This window comes from Centroberyx gerrardi, chromosome 20 (assembly GCF_048128805.1).
Source record: "Centroberyx gerrardi isolate f3 chromosome 20, fCenGer3.hap1.cur.20231027, whole genome shotgun sequence".
In the NCBI taxonomy this organism is placed as follows: Eukaryota; Metazoa; Chordata; class Actinopteri; order Beryciformes; family Berycidae; genus Centroberyx; species Centroberyx gerrardi.
Genome location: NC_136016.1, coordinates 17,963,235 through 17,982,537, shown reverse-complemented (window position 1 = coordinate 17,982,537; position 19,303 = coordinate 17,963,235). Strand labels below are relative to the sequence as shown.

The following is a 19,303-nucleotide window of genomic DNA, read 5'->3' as shown; positions in this document are numbered from 1 at the left end:
TGGCACATAAGCACATTTGGTCCATCCCACCCTCACTGTTCCCCACACATCACACACACACACACTGTAATCTCTGCTGAATGCCGAGCTCCTGGTTGGCCGGGCCTGGCAGCCACCAACCTCAGAGCGGCTTCCTAAAATGCATCTGAAACCAAATGCATGTACGAAAAGGAACCAAGAAGGGAAAGAAAATGGGCCCAGGTCTATTTTTAGATAATCCCCTTAACTGTGTGTTCCATGGACGTTTGTTAAAACACGGCCCATTCTTCCCTTGAGGCGCAGAGAGCGAAGGGCGCTGATACGGCCAACGTTCGCTCAGGATGTATAGGGCACCGGGATAATACGAGAGGAACAGAGGGGGAGAGAAAGACAAGACTATCACAAAAAAGAGATAGCAAGAGAAGGAAAATGGGAGACAGAGAGTGGTAAGGGGGGGGTGGAGTATGAAAGAAACGACGAATGGTGAAATTGGAGGAACGGTGGAACGAGGAGAAGGTACACGAAAAGAGAGGTGAGAAGAAGAAGAAGAGACTGTAAACCGGAGAGGAGATAGACACGAAACGGAGACGCACGGTGAATAAAAATGCCCGGCCACTGTCTGCTATTCTGTGTGTGTGTGTGTGCGTATGTGTCTGCCTAGCCCAGCAGTCTTCTCTCGCAGTCTTCTCTATTCTATCAGAGGGCTGTGACACACTCCAGTGCTCTGCATCCACTTGCCACTGAGGGGAGATAGATCAGATTCTAATGTGCTCCTGGCTCGGTCCGGGCTGACAGGGGGAACACAGAGCCACACTGGGGACGTCTGATTACTGTCAGCCTCCATATGTCAGCACATCACTACACATACAGCAGCCCCAGAGATCGCACATACACACGCGGGGCTGTACGGTATGTAGCTGTGCACCATTTACGCAGACACTAGTGTTGACACCGAGCTGTCATACAGTACAGAAAACCATTCGCTTCTTTGCCTGACCTTATTCAGAAAGAACATTACACAGGGGAGACTCTCTGCGGAGAAAACAAGGAGGTGGAGGGATTGGTCCTTGTAGCCAATTAGGATTATCAATTAGCGAGATGAGGTACGCGGAGATGAATGAGTGTTGGCAAGAAGAGGCTGTTTATGCTTGGGCAGGCTGGTGACGCTCATGAAAGAGGGAGGGAGAGAGAGAGAGAGAGAGAGAGAGAGAGGGGTGCGGGAGAAGGAGGGGACAGCACTGAAAGGGGCGCAGTTATTGAAGCGATCCAACACTGGCGAGGACGACGCTTTGACAAGCTGCATGCGTTGCCATGGTTACCGGTTGCCTGCGTGTCATCGCTTTCTCGCATTTTCCCTTTTTTTTTCCTTTTTCTTTTTTTTTTCTTCTTTTTTTTACGAGGTATTGGTGTTCAAGAGGCAAAGGAAGGAGACAAAAAAAGAAGGGGAGAAAGAGGGAGATACAGATGGATGGCAAGAGGATAGACCGATGAAAAAAGAATGAGGTGGTAATAAAAAGATGAAGGCAGGGCTTAGATGTCGGAGGGTGGGTGCGTAAGATTATGGATGGAAGGTGGAGGTGTTAAAGGACAGAGAGCAACTGAACTGGGCCGGTTGAGGAGCAAGTGGGAGGAAATGGACAAGAAATAGGGGATTGTGCAGAAAACGAGGAAGAGGAGGAGGAGGAGGAAGAGGAAGTGGAATGCTGACTGCGGGGGAACGATCTCAGCGTTAACCCCCAGGACCTCTATTACCGTCAGCTACTCCGACTGACCCCAGCCCAGGACTGACTTAACTTATCAGTCTCTTCTACAGGGGCGAGGGGGACCAAACCCTGGCCTGGGTGCTCACACCTCAGCCATGACACAAGTGCAGCCAGTAGATGCTGAAATGGCAGAGTGAGAGGCCTTGGTGTTGTACCAAGGCCTCTCAGGACCATGTCAACAATATGGACTACTTTAGTGTCCGTAAGCATGACTCTCAAACCTGAATAAGGCCGTGTAGCTGCAGAGCGCGATGGCATTTACAGGGCAGAATATTATTTGCATGGCATTGGATATAACCCTTTGAATCATCTCTGCTGCCCCCAGGACCCACTGCTGTTCACCAACAACTGGGCCACTGACTCTAATTATCACATTGCATGTTCTGCCCTACTGCTACCGTCATTTACACTTCAACTTTACTACTGTGGCACTGCAACGTGATGGACGTAAGAAGCAGACAGCCCTCTCTTCAGTACAGGTGGAGATTATTGAAGAGGAGACATCCAAGGAAATTCTCCTTGATGTAAATAATCATCTTACTACATTTCCTGGCGTTTAACCATATTGCAAACAGCCGGAGGCATTTCTCAAGTGCAGCGGAATGCAAATTGGCATCAGAGAACGATGAAAGGCGAAGGTGCATAGGAGCCTTATCCTCTCTGCTTGACATAAATATGTCAGAATAGCATTCAAATCCTCCAGTCCTTATGGGAGAGATATAAATAAGCTAGATAAGAACTGAATGACATGGGGGGAGATATTCACAGACTAATGATAGCAGGCCTCAGTGATGGAGTGATGGAGTGCTGCCCACCAACGAGTTTCCTTATCAGTGACACTGCTATAGAAAGACAATCAGACAAACTGTGTGTGTGCGTGTGTGTGTGTGTGTGTGTGTGCTCTCATCATGAGCGTATGTGTGTGCTGCATAGGCCAGAAATAGCCTGAGCTCAGCATTGCTACCTCCTGCAGACAAAGACTAATAAACTCACTCATGTAGCCACTGTTGCTTTCTTTCTGTCTCTCCCTGCAGCATTTTCATGTGGTTCAATGTGAGCGGGCTGCAACAATACCCCCTCTCCTTTAGACCTGCGGTACTCATGTAAGCCAAGGATGCCCAGTCCTTTTTTTGGCAAAAAAAACCCAGCATACTGAGATTGGGATACTCCGGCATCCCCAAAATGTAAGATACATGAAAATGTGCCTTTCACATCTATGTTTACAGGATGACTTAAGGAAAAATTAGATCCTGAAGGAGGCAGAAACCACGCTGCTGTTCAGTGCTGGACACTGGGGCAGTGATAGCCTAAATGTTAAAGAAGTGGAAGGTCACAGGTTCAAATCCCCAGACCAGCTGTGAAAATGCAAGCAGGGAAAGTGAATGGATAATACTCTCCCCTCCCAAAACAACTACCATTAATATGCCCTTGAGCAAGGCACTAGGCAGCCTCCAGTGTGTGTAACTGTATAAATCTGAAGCAGGGCAGAGCTGAAAAAGGAGGTGTGGACTGCAAAAGTCTTTCCTGGATAAAAGGTGAGGAAAGCAACAATCATGTTTAGGCAGGCAGCATGGCTTTCACTGTTGCCTCTAAACTGTCCAAAAGCTGTTGGCAGTTCTCACTTCAAATTAACAATCAGACATTATCGTTGTCATTCTGGTCTAATTAGAGAAACCATTTTCAAATCAAAAGCCCCAGTGTGGAATCCCGACCTGAAGGTGGAGAAAGCCTGATGTCAGCCAATGTGAGTGATTTGGTCTAGACTTCAGCTAATGAGGACTGCAGTCTGCTCGTTTATGTTCATGGAAACTGTGGTCTACTGGAACATACTGGCACACACAGCAAACCCAACAATCAATAAGACAAGCAGCCATTTACACTGAGGAAATATTGGCTTCATCTCCACTCCAGCCCAAGGTCTTGCTACATAGAAAATGGATATTGATGTGGATGACTGGGCCTCTTTTGTAACACATTAAAACGGTGTCTGAGAGGGAATGTATGTATTGTTGACGTATCACAAACCCAAAGCAACAATATGCTTTACAGTTATCACCTGAGCACTTTCACTGGAGTGCTCGTACAGTAAATGACTCACCAAGCTTGGCTGCCGCCCCGGAGGTTTCACAGACCGCCGCCGTGACCACAGTGCACCTTCTCACCACATTGAAATTCACTCAACCCACACAGGCTTCCTCCACTTAATAGAAAAAACGCGCACACACATACATTCATAAAAACGCATCTGTGCCTGCTCTCTCTCTCCCTCTCTCACACACACATATCTCCCCTAGGCTCTTAAGTCTGTTGATCAATGTGTTGCTGATGGGCCACTCGTGACCCCTACACCCTGCAGCAGATAATCGATTCCCCCCTCTTGGACAGAATGATTGCCCAATCTATCTGCCAATCAGCCCAAACCCCTATGGGCCAGTTCATCATCAAAAACAGGAGATAGATTAGCCAGCCAGGAATTAAATACCAGACAAGAAATAGGACTGGAAATATACACACACTCAAACACATACACCTGCACAATCACACACAATCGCATCTGTCTTCAGGGAGCTCAAGCCGAAAATATCTTTTTTGGGTAGAATTTGCCTTCAAATCTAGTTTGGGTATGTTAATTTTGGAGATGGCAGACCAAAGCTAAATTCAGACACAGATTCTGTTGCACTATAAAAATATCTCTCTGGCTAGAGGACTCTTTGAAACCCGATGTGAAAAGGCAAATTTTTTTTTTCACTGGCCTAAGTATGGCCATCAAACATAGTGTTTGTTCTAGGCAATAATATTCAATGTCAGAGCCCAAAAAGAAGAGAAAGTTCAAAGCCATATAGAAGCTTTTTTTCTAGTGGAAAGCCATGACCAGGACTTCTGCCTTGTTACTAGACCCTCAGAAATGAAGAGCAGTACAATCTTGCAATGTTTGGTTCCTGTGACTCAAAGACTGCAAGACTGGGAATATGGCAAGCAGAGTAAAAACAACTCAAATGACAAGATAAAAAAGGAAGATTCAGAGGCACAGATGCACACATACACTCCCCCACCCCCCCCCACCCCCAACACACACACACACCATTTGCACAAACACACACTAGCAATTACTGCCAAAGATCATGCAACAGCTATGTGACCACTCTCGATTGGTTGACCATTATCACAAAGTCTTTCTACTATACAACGATAAAGAATACATCAATTCATCCATCTATCCATCCATCCACACCCCCATCCCTCCCTCCCTCCAGGTAAACCATGACAGGATGACCCCCGCCCCCCACCCCTCCTCCTCCTGTGGCTCATGATCTGACCTCACACTCTCGGGGCCCAGATGCCCCCATGATGCTTGTAGGCGTCATGTCGTCTTACGATCTCATTTTGCCCGTGCAAACAGCCCCCGCTATCAATCCTAACATCAGCTCTCACCCCAGCCTCCTGTCTCAGTCCCTGGATAGACGGAGAGGTGGCCAGGAGACTGTAACCATAGAAACCTCTGCCGCTGCTCGCTCGCTCGCTCGCTTACCTGCTCTTGTATGAGCTGAAACAGGGAGCTTCTATCCATATACTGGCCAGGGAGTTGAGAGGAGCCGCCGAGGACAAGGGCATAGGGAGGAGCAAGAGAGGGGTGGCGGTGTTGGTAAGGATGGAATGGGGTGGGAGGGATTCGGGTGAGGTAGGAGCTGGTGCCTAAATCGTAGCGTCAGGCCCCTTCGTAGCTGCTGCGTCCCCCTTTGCCTTGATGGAGAGAGAAAGCCCTGTGAGCCTGATTCCTGGTGGTCCCTGGTTTTCCTTGCTGGTGGTGTCGCTGGAGTAATTGGTGCTGTGGAGTCTGCGGCGATGCTGAGTGTGCGGACTGTGTGCAGGCGGGCCGTGACTCTGCTGTGTGCCAGTGCAGCGTGGCGCGGTGGTAAACCCAGCTTCAGCAGACGGCAGGCAGGCAGATCCAGCAGCTCTCATTCACTCTCCTCCTCCTCCTCCTCGCTCTCCTCTATCCCACTGCACTGACTGCTACCTCTCTCTCTCTCTTTCCTCTCTTCACACACACTGCACTGCCTGCATACCAATGAGGCAAGGGAGGGAGGTGGCCTTTCTCCGCCAATGGGAGCCGGGGAAGGAGTGGCCAGTGGCTGCAGCTCCTCTCCTCACTGCAAGGAAGGCATCTCAGGGAGGGAGCAGGGGATGGGCTCCACTGCGGCTGTGCACTTACTACTGGCACAGACCCCCCTGCACACGTCTGGTCTGTTACTCACAGGCACACACACGCACAATTGCACACATTGTAAACACTGAGCAAGCTTCTAATATGTAGGCATATGATGAAAGATGAAATTATAATCATGTAGCTATTCTGCTAATTATCAAGGGTTATGTAGTACAAAGTAGATGAATGAGACAATAGCAAAATGTGTCAAACGGACAATATATTAACACTACTAATTAGATCAATATTACTGAAGCTCCTAGAAAACTACAGATTGTTCATAAACCCTTCATATTTTCGTGCTAATTATATGCACAAGCACATTAGCACATTGTATGCACTATTGCACAATCAGGCACATTCCCGCCCCCACCACACAAGCACAAACATAAAATTGAATTAGACTGTTTGGATGGCTCACTGAGCCTCCAATGCGCTCAAATGAATGGCACTGCAAAAACACATTGCCAGAATTCTCCTGTGCACAATAGTTCATTATAAGTAATACCAGAACAAAGGGCCTTTTATGTTAATCTGATGAAGAGACCGTGGTGCAGAGACCTGAACGCAAGGGTCAGAACATACGATTGATGAATAGGAACTTGTTACTGTGCGTGTGGGCGGCAGGTAGAAGCTGTGCTTTATTATACTGAGATCCCCCTTCAAGGTGGTACATTTTCTTTCTGCGCAAATCCGCAGTGACCCCTCCTCTTAAGGACAACGGTGATAGGGAGGGGGGTGTGGGGTGTGGTGTGGTGGGGGGACTTAACTCATAAAAAAGTGAAATGGCCTTGAATGCTGTGGAGCTGAAGGGAGGCAGAGCTGCCCCAGCTGTGACCTGGTGATGTTTTGAGCTGAGAGCTCATGGTTGAAGCAGGGACGCTCCCTGTCCCCTGCATTGTTCCAACAGCCCTCCTCAACCTCTGGCTTTGTCACAGTCTTAGTTTAAATACCATGATTACCATGACCATGACCACATGTTTGGATTTCCCTTTTCTTATATGCATGCAGGATGGTAAATCGTCCTCAATGTGACAACAATGTTAAAAATATCCCGGCCTACTCATTATAGCAGCTTGTGCTTCACTGGCTCTGTTTAATGCTGCTGGCTATAGGCTAATTGAAGGCTAATTGGCGGATTTATGTTGTAATGACTGGGACTACGCCATCTTGAACATGACCTGTCACCTCCCATCATGCCCATTTGACACACACTCTTGCCAAACAAACCCTCAATAATGACCTTCAAAGTCTACGGAAAAGACACGATTTCCTTCTCCTGGTGGAGGGATTGAAGTCAGTGCATGGTATTCTTTGTTCAATTGATAATCAATATTAGCAATTCATTTGTTTCCACTACCCTTTGGTTGTGAGCATGACTAGATCTAAGCTAATGGAATCTTTCCAAGGTCACTGCTGGAGGATTTTCAATAAGTGAGACAGATTGAAAGCACAGGTTTTCAGCCAAACTGAGATCACAGAGTCAACTGTTGCCTTGGTAACCTCAAAAAACTCCTGTCAAACAATGATAGAGAAGGACCATGAACTAAAAAAATCCAATGCAATAAAAAAGTGGAGACTGCTAAAGATCAAACGCCCCTGCACTGCGGCTGTACTCTCAGTTACAAAAGGCTAACATAGCTTTGTGACCATATGTTAGTCAGAGGAACGAACAGAAGGGCAAAGATATTAAAACTGCACTGGGCCGTATGGATGACATCAACGCAGCGTGTCGTAGTTTGTGGTTGATCTAAAAGGCTTGGCTCTGTTTCTAATGGACTAAAAAAGAAAGTCACACACATTAATACACGTGTAACGCATATTGAATCACACATTATTAGGTTAAAATGTGAAAGCGGCTTTGATGGAGCGGAAAGGCCACTAGAAGCAGGTAAACATCAGTCCCTATTATGTCAATAGGATGGGAGCTAGATTGACAGCCTCATCGCCCTCCACAGCAACCCCAATATCACTGTTTCCATTAGACCGCCGCCAAGTGACATTATACAGACAGCCGATAGAGCGAGGTAAGCCTCCAGTGAAATACTGTCCTTGCTGCTTGAAGCGTCCCTGACTGAATGGTCTCTCTTGAGCTCGATGGAGGCCCTCCATGTTCTATTCACCCCTAGTGGATGGATGCAGACGGCGAGACGGAACGCAGGCAGCCCGCTCGTCCTTAACAAGGCCCGAGAGCATCAGACAAAGCACCGGTCCAGCCCCCGTGTGAGACAGGGCAGAGAATAACGAGGCCTTTCAGGGAGAGAGGAACGCGCATTAATTAGACCGCCAGTCTGCACTCTTGTACACCGGCTTAATGACCTCCAGGTCCATAAGGCAGGTGCTTATTTATCGGCGTCTGTGTGTGAATAGTTGTGTTTCTGTCGGTGGAACGGATGTTTACGGCCGCGGAGCTGTAAATGCATGCCTTGAAGCGTGTCTTAATTCAGTATGTGTCTTCATTATACACTGCCTTTGGCATGAGAGGGAGGTGCATGTCGATGTATGTTTGCACAGCAGGTTCCTAATGTACAGTATGTGCGTATGTGTACGAATGTAGGGATTTGTTTATGTGTATAGTAAGTTCCTCCAACTTTATAGTCTTAGATGCAAGGCATACACGATGCTACACCTTGCAGTAGCTTCTTATTCATTAGACTAATAAGCTGGCCTGTGACTCAGCTCTCACTTGGCTCTCTCCCTGTGAGGGGCAGAAAGGTACAAATTGTGCGAGAGAAACCAATGATCAGTAATTACCTTATATAAACTTAAACCTGGCCGGCATTGTGGCTCAGAGGTTACTGCTGCTGCCTCATAGGAAGAAAGACACGGGTTTGATTCCCGGTCTGGAGTTTGCATGTTCTCCTCGTTTTCAATTTCCTCACACCTGTTAATCTGTTAACCGATACAAATATGGGGAGGCAGTTTTCAGCTCTTATGGCCTAAGGCTCAGGAACGCCCTCCCAGAAAGTCTTAGAGCTATTGAAACACTTAGTACTTTTAAAAGACAACTTAAAACCCATCTTTTTAACATCGCCTTTAAGTAGGATTTCTTTTCTTTCCTTCCTCTGGTTTCTTATTTTAACTTGCATATCTCTTTTATACATTATGTTAGTTTTCATTTTACGTTATAATAATCTGCTGCAATTTTCTCTTGCTTATTTTAACTTATATGTCTCTTTTTATCCACTATGTTGGTTCTATTTTGTGTAGTATTCTGTTGCAATTTTCTCCTGTTTTAAATATGGGAACATAGCTGTGGTTTTACCTACTTACATTCTGTGTATGAAATGTGCTATACAAATAAATGATGATTGATTGACTGATTGATTGATTGATTGATTGATTTCAAAGACATGTAAGTCAGGTGGACTGGGGACTCTAAATTGCCCAGAAGTATGAATGTGACTGTCTGTCTGTGTTAAACCTGAGATGGGCCGGCGACCCATCCAGGGCGTCTCCCTGGCTTCTGTCCAATGCATGCTGGGATAGGCTCCAGACCCCTGCGACCCTGAAAAAGATTAGGTGGGTAGAGAAAATGAATGAATGAGGGAGACACAGGGAGACTGGTGAACAGACCAACGCTAAAAAGAGGAAGGAATGTAATTACAAGCACCTGACCGCCACACTGTGAATTCAAGGGATGATATGGCTGGTAAAGATTATAGGCTGTGTAATACAACTAACACTCAATTTGCTGGATCATAACATTACAGCGTCGCTCTATTCTTCAGAGCTTTGTCTCTTAGCTGACCTGCTGCTAATGTTTTGTGAGATAAAGAGACAAGCTGTTTTGGGGGGATTTCTGGAGCCTGTTGGCCTCAGCTGATAATGTGAATTAAGATAGATGAGGCTTGACCCTGAAGCCTCTGAATGTCAGGCTGTAGTGATTGTGCAACGGAGGGAATCACCCGTATGATGAAAACGGCAGAAAAACGAATCAGGTCAGTGAATGACACAGTTTTAGTCCAAACCGCTCCATTTATAAGATCTCGTGGGGACATAAAAAGGAAGGCGGGAGGGGGCGATGGAGTGAGTTAGAGGAAGGAGATTGAGAAAGGGGGAAGTGAGCAGAGCAAGAGAGGGGAATAAATCTGGAGAGATGCAGGGCGGCTGACAGAACATTCAGTCTTAGCCCAATTCATTATGGATTAATATCAAATTCTACAAAACTTTGCCAAGATTTGGATTCACATGGGAGACACATTTTTCAGCTCCATCTCTGCAATATTCACATCTCACATGGGGCCGGTTTTGTCTGTCAAACATCAAAAAGTGTTTTGACATTATAGTGTCACGCCTGCAAGACTTGCTTGATGAGTTGTGTGCAGGCTCACCCTTTCTGAGCAGCCTCCGATGATTGGTTTAGCGGTGGGAGGTAAAGTCGGCTGTTTAAATTGCAATGAGGTTAAAGTTGAAGCGTGGGGAGACCTCTAGTGTCTCAACCTGCTGTTACACACTAAACTGACGGCACTCGTCTTGGCCTACATCCATAGAGGCAAACCACAGAGCAGCTGAGGAGTGTTGACAAACCAGAAACAACGTCCCACTTGAGTTAACCTGAAATAATCACAGCTCATAGCTCCTGTGCTCTGATTCACATCAGGTTTAGGCTAAAATAACATAATTTGGTGTCTTCACTGCCTGCGTTTACTGTTCAGTTTCCACTTTTAAAACTATCTAATCTGGTGCAAACATACATGCTTGTCTCTTGTACCAAGCACATGACTGTAAATTCTCAGTTTCTATACAGGGCCTAATTTCTTACAAAGTGAAAAATCTGTGGATGGTAGATAACAAGATTAGTTACTCATCTTTAGCTGCTGCTGCCCTCTGTTGGTAAAAAACAGCTCCCACCAAGAGACAAGAAGGGACCAATGGTCTTTGAGATTTGACAATTATTGTGCATTAAAGTCAAGTGACAGCACAGGAATGAAGAAAACTATTACCAATCATCACTTGGTAGTTATATTGGAAAGTTTTGTCATGACAACAAACTTCAAAGATAGCCAACGATCCAGCAACTCAGAAGCTACGCACTCCAAAAGTAAACAGATACCTGTAATCAAATGAAATGGAGAAAATATTGTCTTTCATGGTTGCTATAAGAAGACTTTAACATCAGTTTTATAGTTCCAGAATATCTCACACAAATAACACAATTATGCTGTAGTCCCCCCTTTATTAAAGGTGCTACATGTAGCATTCTTAACAATACAACTAACACTCACTTATCATTGTCAAATTAATTGTGATACCTTGGTATGATTACTTGAAACAAATGAGACCACGGTCAATACAACTGGTTCCCTCTATCTCACACCAGTGGAATTGTTAGTGCCAGTGTTTCTCAAAATTTAAGACCACATTTCCTATAAACCCTATTGCTTCCTGCTGCAAAGACTATGTTGTTCTCTTTGCCTTGGAAGAACAGCGCCCTCTTCCTGTTTTGTGAAAGCAAACTCCTTTTGTGCCATAAAGCAATACAGCAGATTTCCAACGAAATCCGACCCCGTGACACACACAGTGTAAAATGCAGTTTGGAGGCCGCTGACTTTCTCAGCGATGGTCTTGTGCATGTTTCAGAATTATTGTGCTAATGATTTATTGACTTTAAAATGACATAACACCTTTAAAGGGGAAAAAATCACCTTAAAGATGCTGCATGTTGGAATTTCTTATTAATGATTATTAATTTATAATTAATATTAATTAATTTACCCAGGTTACAGACAGAATACAAGTACAGAACAAAAGTGGAGAGTGTAAACTGAAAGTTGCTCCCAAGGTTTATGAATTTATTAACATCTATATGTGACCATTTGAGCTCTGTGCTCTTCATCAGACAAAACACAATAAAAAAAAACAGAAAACAACTGTTTTTGTCTGATGAAGAGTATGGCGCTCGAAACATCACGTGTATAGGTGTTAACAAGTTCAAACACCTTGGAAGCAATTTATCAGAAACATATTGCTCCAGCTTTTTTAAAAAGTTTTTTTTAAATTTTTAAATTTTGAATTATTGACTGTTTGAGTTGATTTTCCTTGAACAGATCACTAACATCCAAACACCAACCCTGTCCAAACCGTTTACTTTCCTCAAAGCGCTATGTCATCTTGTGGTGTGAGAGACAGACAGCACACTGTTGTGGGAAGGCACAACCTACAATAGCCTCAATTAGAGTCATGTCTGCTGGCTTGACTGACAGCTCACAGGTGCCCCGAGATTGCATCCAATGAGGAGACTGTCATGCATGAGGTGATTTGACAGCTGACTTTGTGGAAATAGTTACCTGCTCTAAATACTGAGGTGAGGGGAGGGGTACAGTCGGGGGGTGAGGGAGAGGGGCAGGAGGGGCAAGATATTCACAAAGAGAGCCTTGGTGTGGGGCAAACTGATGGGCTTCTGTTGGCTGGGGCCCCAGACAGACATACTCTGTTCATTGTATGTGTGTGTGTGTGTGTGTGTGTGTGTGTGTGTGTGTTGTGCAGCAGTCGGCAGAGCACTTGGCCGCTGACACCTGCTCACACATCCAAGTGTTGTCACAACTGTCAAAACTGAACTGACACACTACCTCAACAGTATGCGCTCACACCATGGCTGGCCTGAGGACAAATATATTAAACTGCTAGTGTCCTGTCCTCACTTTCTATCGCCTCAACACAGTATGGGTCCAATCACCAAGACAAAAACAGTGTGAGTGTAACTGTGTAGGCAACTCAACTAAACGGTGATCAGCTCAATGCCAAAATTTGCATTTTACAATAGTACATTGGGATATACTGGATATCTACTATGATAAGGCTGAGCATGACACATCTAGGGATAGGCAAAGTAGGCTAGATTTCACACTTGGAAATGTCTTTTACCACAACCTGAATGAAGCAACATGCAACTGCTTGTAGTAGTATACTAGTAGTATACTTTTCTTTCTTTTCTACTCAAGGTAGTAATGTAGAGATAATGTGAAGATTTATGCCACGACTGAAAGATAAAAAATTCAAACAACATAAACATCTAGTTTGAGGAAGGTAAAGATGTTGCACCTTTGTTTTGGGGGTTTTTGTGGGAGTTTTTTCATGTTCCCATTGAGGATCTAAGGTTTGGGGGTGCGGTTTCATTTATTTTCATAACTGTGCTGTGAAGCCGTTCGAGACTGTAACTGTGATTAAGGACTACACAAAATAAACCTGACTTGGACTAAATTGCCTCACTGACAGAAATCCCATATCATATGCAACTCAAGAGCTCATTTTCACGTTATAGTTGTCTTATTTATGATCTTTTTACTAACATGTGATATTAGGTTCCTTTAAGATAGATCAATGGGATTTTGGCATGTACGCTGAGATGGACACAAGAATGCTCTAGTATACTGTAGTAAAATACTGTAAGTGATTCACTTATGAATGCCATTCAAGTCCAGTTCCTGAACATTCAATTTAAAAAAATCATTACCCTCATGCCATCACATGCAAAAATATAAAGGGGTTCACTTTCAATGCACTCTCTCTTCTAATTTTACTGGCAGTAACAGGAGATATTGGACAGGAATAGCTCACTGGAGAGCGTCCTCTATGATTTCACATATAGTGTGGTGGCAGAAGGGGGATTCATTTATTTCTTTGAAACCTCAGACACTCTGAATTGGATTTGAATGTCATCTATTAGTGAGACACATATTCTAAACTGTGTATTCTAATGCAAAGTCCACTTAAAATCCAATAGAAAAAGTGCTGAATGGGTTTGACAGCTTTAGAAAGATTTTGCATTGCTTAAAATCCCAAACTTCAGTCAAAAGATGAAATAGAAGTAATAAAAGTTACGTACAGTCGCAGTCAAAAGTGTGTGCACTCCTATATCTATCTATATCCATCCTTCTTTTTTTTGATGGGGGTGGGGGGGGGGGGGGGGTATTTTCTTGCCTTAGATCTACACAAAGTACTTTGTCCTACTAAAGAGCAAACTCTTTAGGAAAGCATGTGAAGGAGTAAAATGCATAAAAATGAAAAATTGTGTACAAAAGTGTACAAGCTCATTGTTTCAAACTGCAGCACTGGCAGATATTTATTCAACATGTTACTAAGAATTCATATTTATGTTGCAGTTATGGGTTTTTGACCAATATATTTGCTTAAAAAGTGCTCTTGCTCTAATCTAATAGGATTGTAGGGTGCAGGATGGTCTCTAGCTCAGAAAACATAATGTGGAATATCAAGAATTGGACTCTGATGGCACTTGGGGAAGATGTGTAAAGTATCAAGGGGGATAAATACTTTTTGAGAAACTGTGAATTTAACTTGTCAAGTGTGAAGAAACCGTACTGTTTAAAAACTGAAAAAGTAATAATCTCATCCAAACTCTGCCGTCTGACCTCCCTTTCAGTCGCCACTTGATTAAATCGAAATGATCTGATTTGATTTAAGCTTATCTGAGTTTCAAAGCCAAAGCAAACAACTGTTCACAAAGTCTCCAAATTAGAGTAAGTCAGAAAGAAAGTGTTGGATGAAGTACAATGTGATCATGTGCTATATTTGTTTTTGAGACAACTGATCCACAGCACTGATACAGAGCACACTGAGGCCTTCAGTAGAGGCATGGTGGATGATGTTACCCAGAATGCTTTGAGGCAGAGGCCGGCCAAGACTTGAGAGGGTTTTAGACAGCTAAAATTACAAGTTGGCATTAGATAAATTTAGATGTTGTAACTTTAAGACTTCTGACACTACAGTTTACTGTCCTCAGTAAATACATGTGGAATATAATTCCTACACCCCATTTACCCAGTTTTAACAAATAAACAAAGCACTGTGTTAAGTATTATGCAAGCTTAATATCTTTGTACCCCAGATAGCGTACTGGCAGGGCTACAGACAAAATGAAAGCTAGATTTCCATGTGTTGGTAGCAGCAATAGGCTACATTATTACACCAAGAATAGCAAAAAGAAATACCACACTATTACCAAGATTACTCCACTAAAACATTTCCACACTCTTGGGAAAATAAATAAATAAATAAGGAAATAAATAAATACATGAATGAATAAATAAATAAAATACACTTAACACAAATAAATGAAAACACTTCTACTTATATCAATACGAATAATAGCCTAGTTATACAACCACTAAAAATAAGTATTTTATTTATAAAAATTGTTATTTATAAATGGTATATCATCACAGTCATCATCAACACCAACGCACATCCACACAACAACAACAACACAATAGACCTGTTGTACTAACCTAAAAATAACACCCGTGAAAAAAATCACACACAAAAAAAGACACCAAAAACCCCCAGAAAAAAACATTGAGGACCTGCTACAGCACAGCAGGCTAAAGCTGCCATTGGACAATTCAAATCCAATCATTAGATCACTGTCAATTACGCCCCAATTAGCAGTCACCTAAATAAATAAATAATAATAATAAAACGTGCGGGTCATAAGGTTACACAAAATTATGTTAATACCGATGAAACTGTATTGATCCCGGGTGGAGCGGGTGGTTCATTGTGGAGGACATCCCTCTGTCGGCGGAGGAAGGGAGTGGTCTAACCGGGGGAGCGGGGAGTGTTTTGGGTGCTGTTTTTCAGCACCGTTTCCTGGGACACAACTGGCCAAAACACACACACACACACACACACACACCTCACTTCAGATGGTCGGTAACAGTCAAACGGGGAGAAAATAAAATTCATCCTAAAAAAAAATAAAAAACAATCCCAAACAGGTCGACGACTGTTCTTACACAGCCCGTAGGAGTCGTCAAACAATAGGCATGTTGCCCATATCATAGCGCCATTACGTGCGTTCAGACAGCGGGCTTTATGCGGCGCACTGGTTCACTAATTCACTCCCTCCCCTCCTCTTTCACTCACTCACTCATTCACCCTTTCATTCACTCCCCCCCTCCCTCCCTCCTTTACTCACTCACTCACTCACTCACTCACTCACGCATCCACTCCCTCTTTTATTCCCTCCCTCCCCATTTCACTCCCTCATCCTTTCATTCACTCCCTCCCTCTTTCACTCACTTTCATTCCTTCACCCTTTCATTCCCTCCCTCCCTTTCACTCATTCACCCCCTCCCTCCGTTTCACTCATTCACCCCCTCCCTCCCTCTTCTACTCACTCATTCTCTCCCTCCCTCCATTTTACTCAATTGTGCTATTTAAAAAAATGATTTGTTTTGGTTAACTCACTCATTCACTCCTTCCTTCCCTCCCTCCCTTTTATTCACTCATTCACTCCCTCCTTTGCTCACTCACCCACTCAGCCACTAAGTCATCCACCCTCGCTCTCTCTCTCACACACACACTCTCTCTCACACACACACACTCAACAACTCACTATAGAGAGGACACAGAGAGAAAGAGAGAGGCACCGAGAATTATTATTTTCCTCACCAGATTGGAACTTAATTTAGATTATATACAGGCTACATCCAACAAAACGGACAGGTGAAATAAAAGGCAGTTAGGTGTAATGATATTTGATGAGCAAGGGCACTTCATGACTTCAAAACGGTCAGCACACTGTACAGGACCATATCTCCCACAAGCAGCCTGGTTAACTGGCGTTGTTTTACACCATGGGAATAAAATAGATGGGGACAGACAGTGGACTCAACACCGACTGCCCTGAAAAACCGGAAAACAGCCTATAATGTAGATAACCAATATCACAAAAGTCGGAAAAAGGAGTAATCTAAACAGTGATGTGACTTTCATAAAGAAATCAAGATGGCGTTGCTATAGGTGGGGATATCAGATAGTAAATAAAATAAAAATAACAATGGAAAATAACTGTAAAGTTTGTTATCTGGGAGATTTTTGTTGCTCTAGACAAACACCGTACCCCCCTCTTGAAAATAGAAGCATGTGCATATCCAACCTGTTATTGACTGTAGCCTGATGCACCAGCTCCTGAACAAAAGAATGCCATCAATGCGCCCTATATTGAAGGAGAGCTTTACTTTGGTCCACACTACAGTCACACTTACAGCTGGGTCCACACCTGGTCAAACAGCAGCCAGTTACCCCCCTCTCTAGAATATGTTCATACATTTTATTAACTATTATCAGAAATCATGATCTTTGGAGCTGTTGGCAACTTTCCTGACAATGGAGCTCAGTGGCGACTGCCATAGTGACAGTTATAACCATTTCTGTCCAAAAAACACCAAGCACAAGAAACCCATCCGCCTCATTACAACCTACACAAATCTATATAATCGATGCAAGCTTCATCCATAACTTAGATACCGTGACATTTAATTTATAGGAGGTTTAACAGTAAATAATCTCGACCACGTCACTCAAAGTCAATGGCCGGGCTGTGTTAGTTGGAAAACTGTATCGCTGTATTAAAAGCAAAAACGAAATTCTGTACTGATCGAACCACGTGCATCCGTTCGAGTATAGATTCAATTTCGATATGCATTTGCAATTTTGGCGATCGGTTCCGTCTGTTTGGGTCAATTTAACACGAATTGTACAAAATTGTTCACAGCACGCATTACTTCCAGCGGGTTTTCCTGAAATAAAAGTTCTTCCCTGGCAGAGCCGAAGAGGAATAACTGTGTCTCCGTGAAGCCTAATGTGTCTACTATCACCCCATAGTGTTTTGTGGATCAGTACGGCACCGTAGTTTTTATATTTGTCAGAAGTTGGAGGATGAAGAAACACAAACAGGACGGCGCCAGTTCCATGGAGTCTGCTAGATCAGCTGCTGGCAGTTGGTGTTCTCAATCACGTCCGCAGATAGGCTTCATAGGCTCACAGAAGCGCCTGTGGAATAAGACACATTCATATGATCCAGCCTCCTGTGTCAGCGCGTGTGGCAAATTACTAACATCTCATTTTCTCTCAAAACCCGCAAGTTTGGCATTGTTTGCAAACTCGGACTTTCTCGGGAAAAGCCTGTTATTTCTGGACGTGCGTGTATTTCGCCGCTTGTGACGCTCGGCTGTACCAAGTCAGCCACGGATATCTGCACCTATAACAGTTTATTGTTGAATAACTCAAGAGAAAGTCACTATGGCAGAGACGGCGGCAGCACCAGCCAAAGCCAAAAAGGCAGCCAAGCCCAGGAAATCCGCTGCTCATCCCAAATACTCGGAGATGATCGAGGCAGCCATCAAGAATGATGCCAGCCGGCAGGGAGCGTCCCGTCAGTCCATCCAGAAGTACATCAAGCAGAACTACAAGGTGGGCGACAACTCCGACGTGCAGATCAAACTGGCGCTGAAGCGGATGGTGGCGGCGGCGATTCTGCGCCACACCAAAGGCATCGGTGCGTCCGGGTCCTTCAAACTGGCCAAAGCCGACGACTCCAAAAAGTTACCCAAGGCGAAGTCACCTGCCAAAGTAAAGAAGGCAACGAAAGCCCCGAAGCCCAAGAAGGTGGCCAAACCAAAGAAGGTGGTCAAGTCGCCGGCCAAAGCCAAGAAGGCAAAACCTTCAGTGAAGAAAGTGAAAAAGGTCACGAAAAAGCCGGCAGCAGCGAAACCCAAAAAGCCAGCACCGAAGAAAGCCAAGGCAGCGAAGCCCAAGACAAAGTCTCCAAAGAAGACAGCGATCAAGCCCAAGGCCAAGACAGCGAAAAAGGCAGCGAAAAAGAAGTAAAGGACAATATCAGAGAGACTTGATTACAGAAAGTCACTGTAAATACTTTGAGGAAATGTTTTCGTATATGTATTATTTTTGTATGGTCTCATGCGAACTTAAACTGATGTTTTTACCAGTTGTTCCCCTCCATTGCACTATAGCCTAATGATGCTGTAGAAATTTAAGTTACGTAATTGTGAGCATTTTTATTTGACATTAATAATACTGTTACCGTTATTCCTGTCTGATCCTTGGATACCTATAGCCTGGGGTCATATAGAAAGAAAAAACTGTATGTGACTCGAATCTGGAACATTGATTAGGCAACTGAACGAATGAATAGTTATTGATAGTGCACGAGGTCATACTGAAACACAAGTGTTTCAATAGTGTGCATTGTTGAGCCTTCACAATGTATAGACCTGTATAGGCAGTGGACGTCAGCAAGATTTTCCAGAAGGCTCCATAGTTGTCAGTTTGAGCTACATTTTTGTAGAATTTCTCATGTTCCATCGATTCATGATATCAATCAAAACATCCCACTGTGTTGAATCACTTTTAAAGACTGTTTATACTGCAATTCAATAAATCTTTGTCATCTTCTACAAAGTGTTTTTGGCAACTTATTACGCGCACTTTACGCGTGCGTAAACATGAAGTGTTCAAAACATCTCGGTGAAATGGGAGGAGGAATTAATGAGTAAAGTTGAACAATAGAAATATATAGATCAGTAAGATG

At 43.9% G+C, this 19,303-nt stretch overlaps 3 protein-coding genes across 5 annotated transcripts in view; 2 read left to right on the top strand and 1 right to left on the bottom strand.

The window, feature by feature from the left end:
* Positions 1 to 5,310, bottom strand: part of rhbdl1 (rhomboid, veinlet-like 1 (Drosophila)) — a 35,677-nt gene extending 30,367 nt beyond the window's left edge. For all 3 annotated transcript variants that reach the window (XM_071926758.2, XM_071926760.2, XM_071926759.2), the window contains exon 1: positions 5,272 to 5,310. In XM_071926758.2, the coding sequence (XP_071782859.1) occupies positions 5,272 to 5,310 (39 nt within the window). The remainder of the gene's footprint in view (positions 1 to 5,271) is intronic.
* Positions 1 to 19,303, top strand: part of c20h8orf33 (chromosome 20 C8orf33 homolog) — a 205,115-nt gene that overhangs the window by 57,605 nt on the left and 128,207 nt on the right. The gene's annotated exons all lie outside the window — the stretch shown is intronic.
* On the top strand, positions 17,771 to 19,188 carry h1-0 (H1.0 linker histone). Its single transcript, XM_071926731.2, has one exon. The coding sequence runs from the start codon at positions 17,995 to 17,997 to the stop codon at positions 18,580 to 18,582; it is 588 nt and encodes a 195-aa protein (XP_071782832.1). The 5' UTR covers positions 17,771 to 17,994; the 3' UTR covers positions 18,583 to 19,188.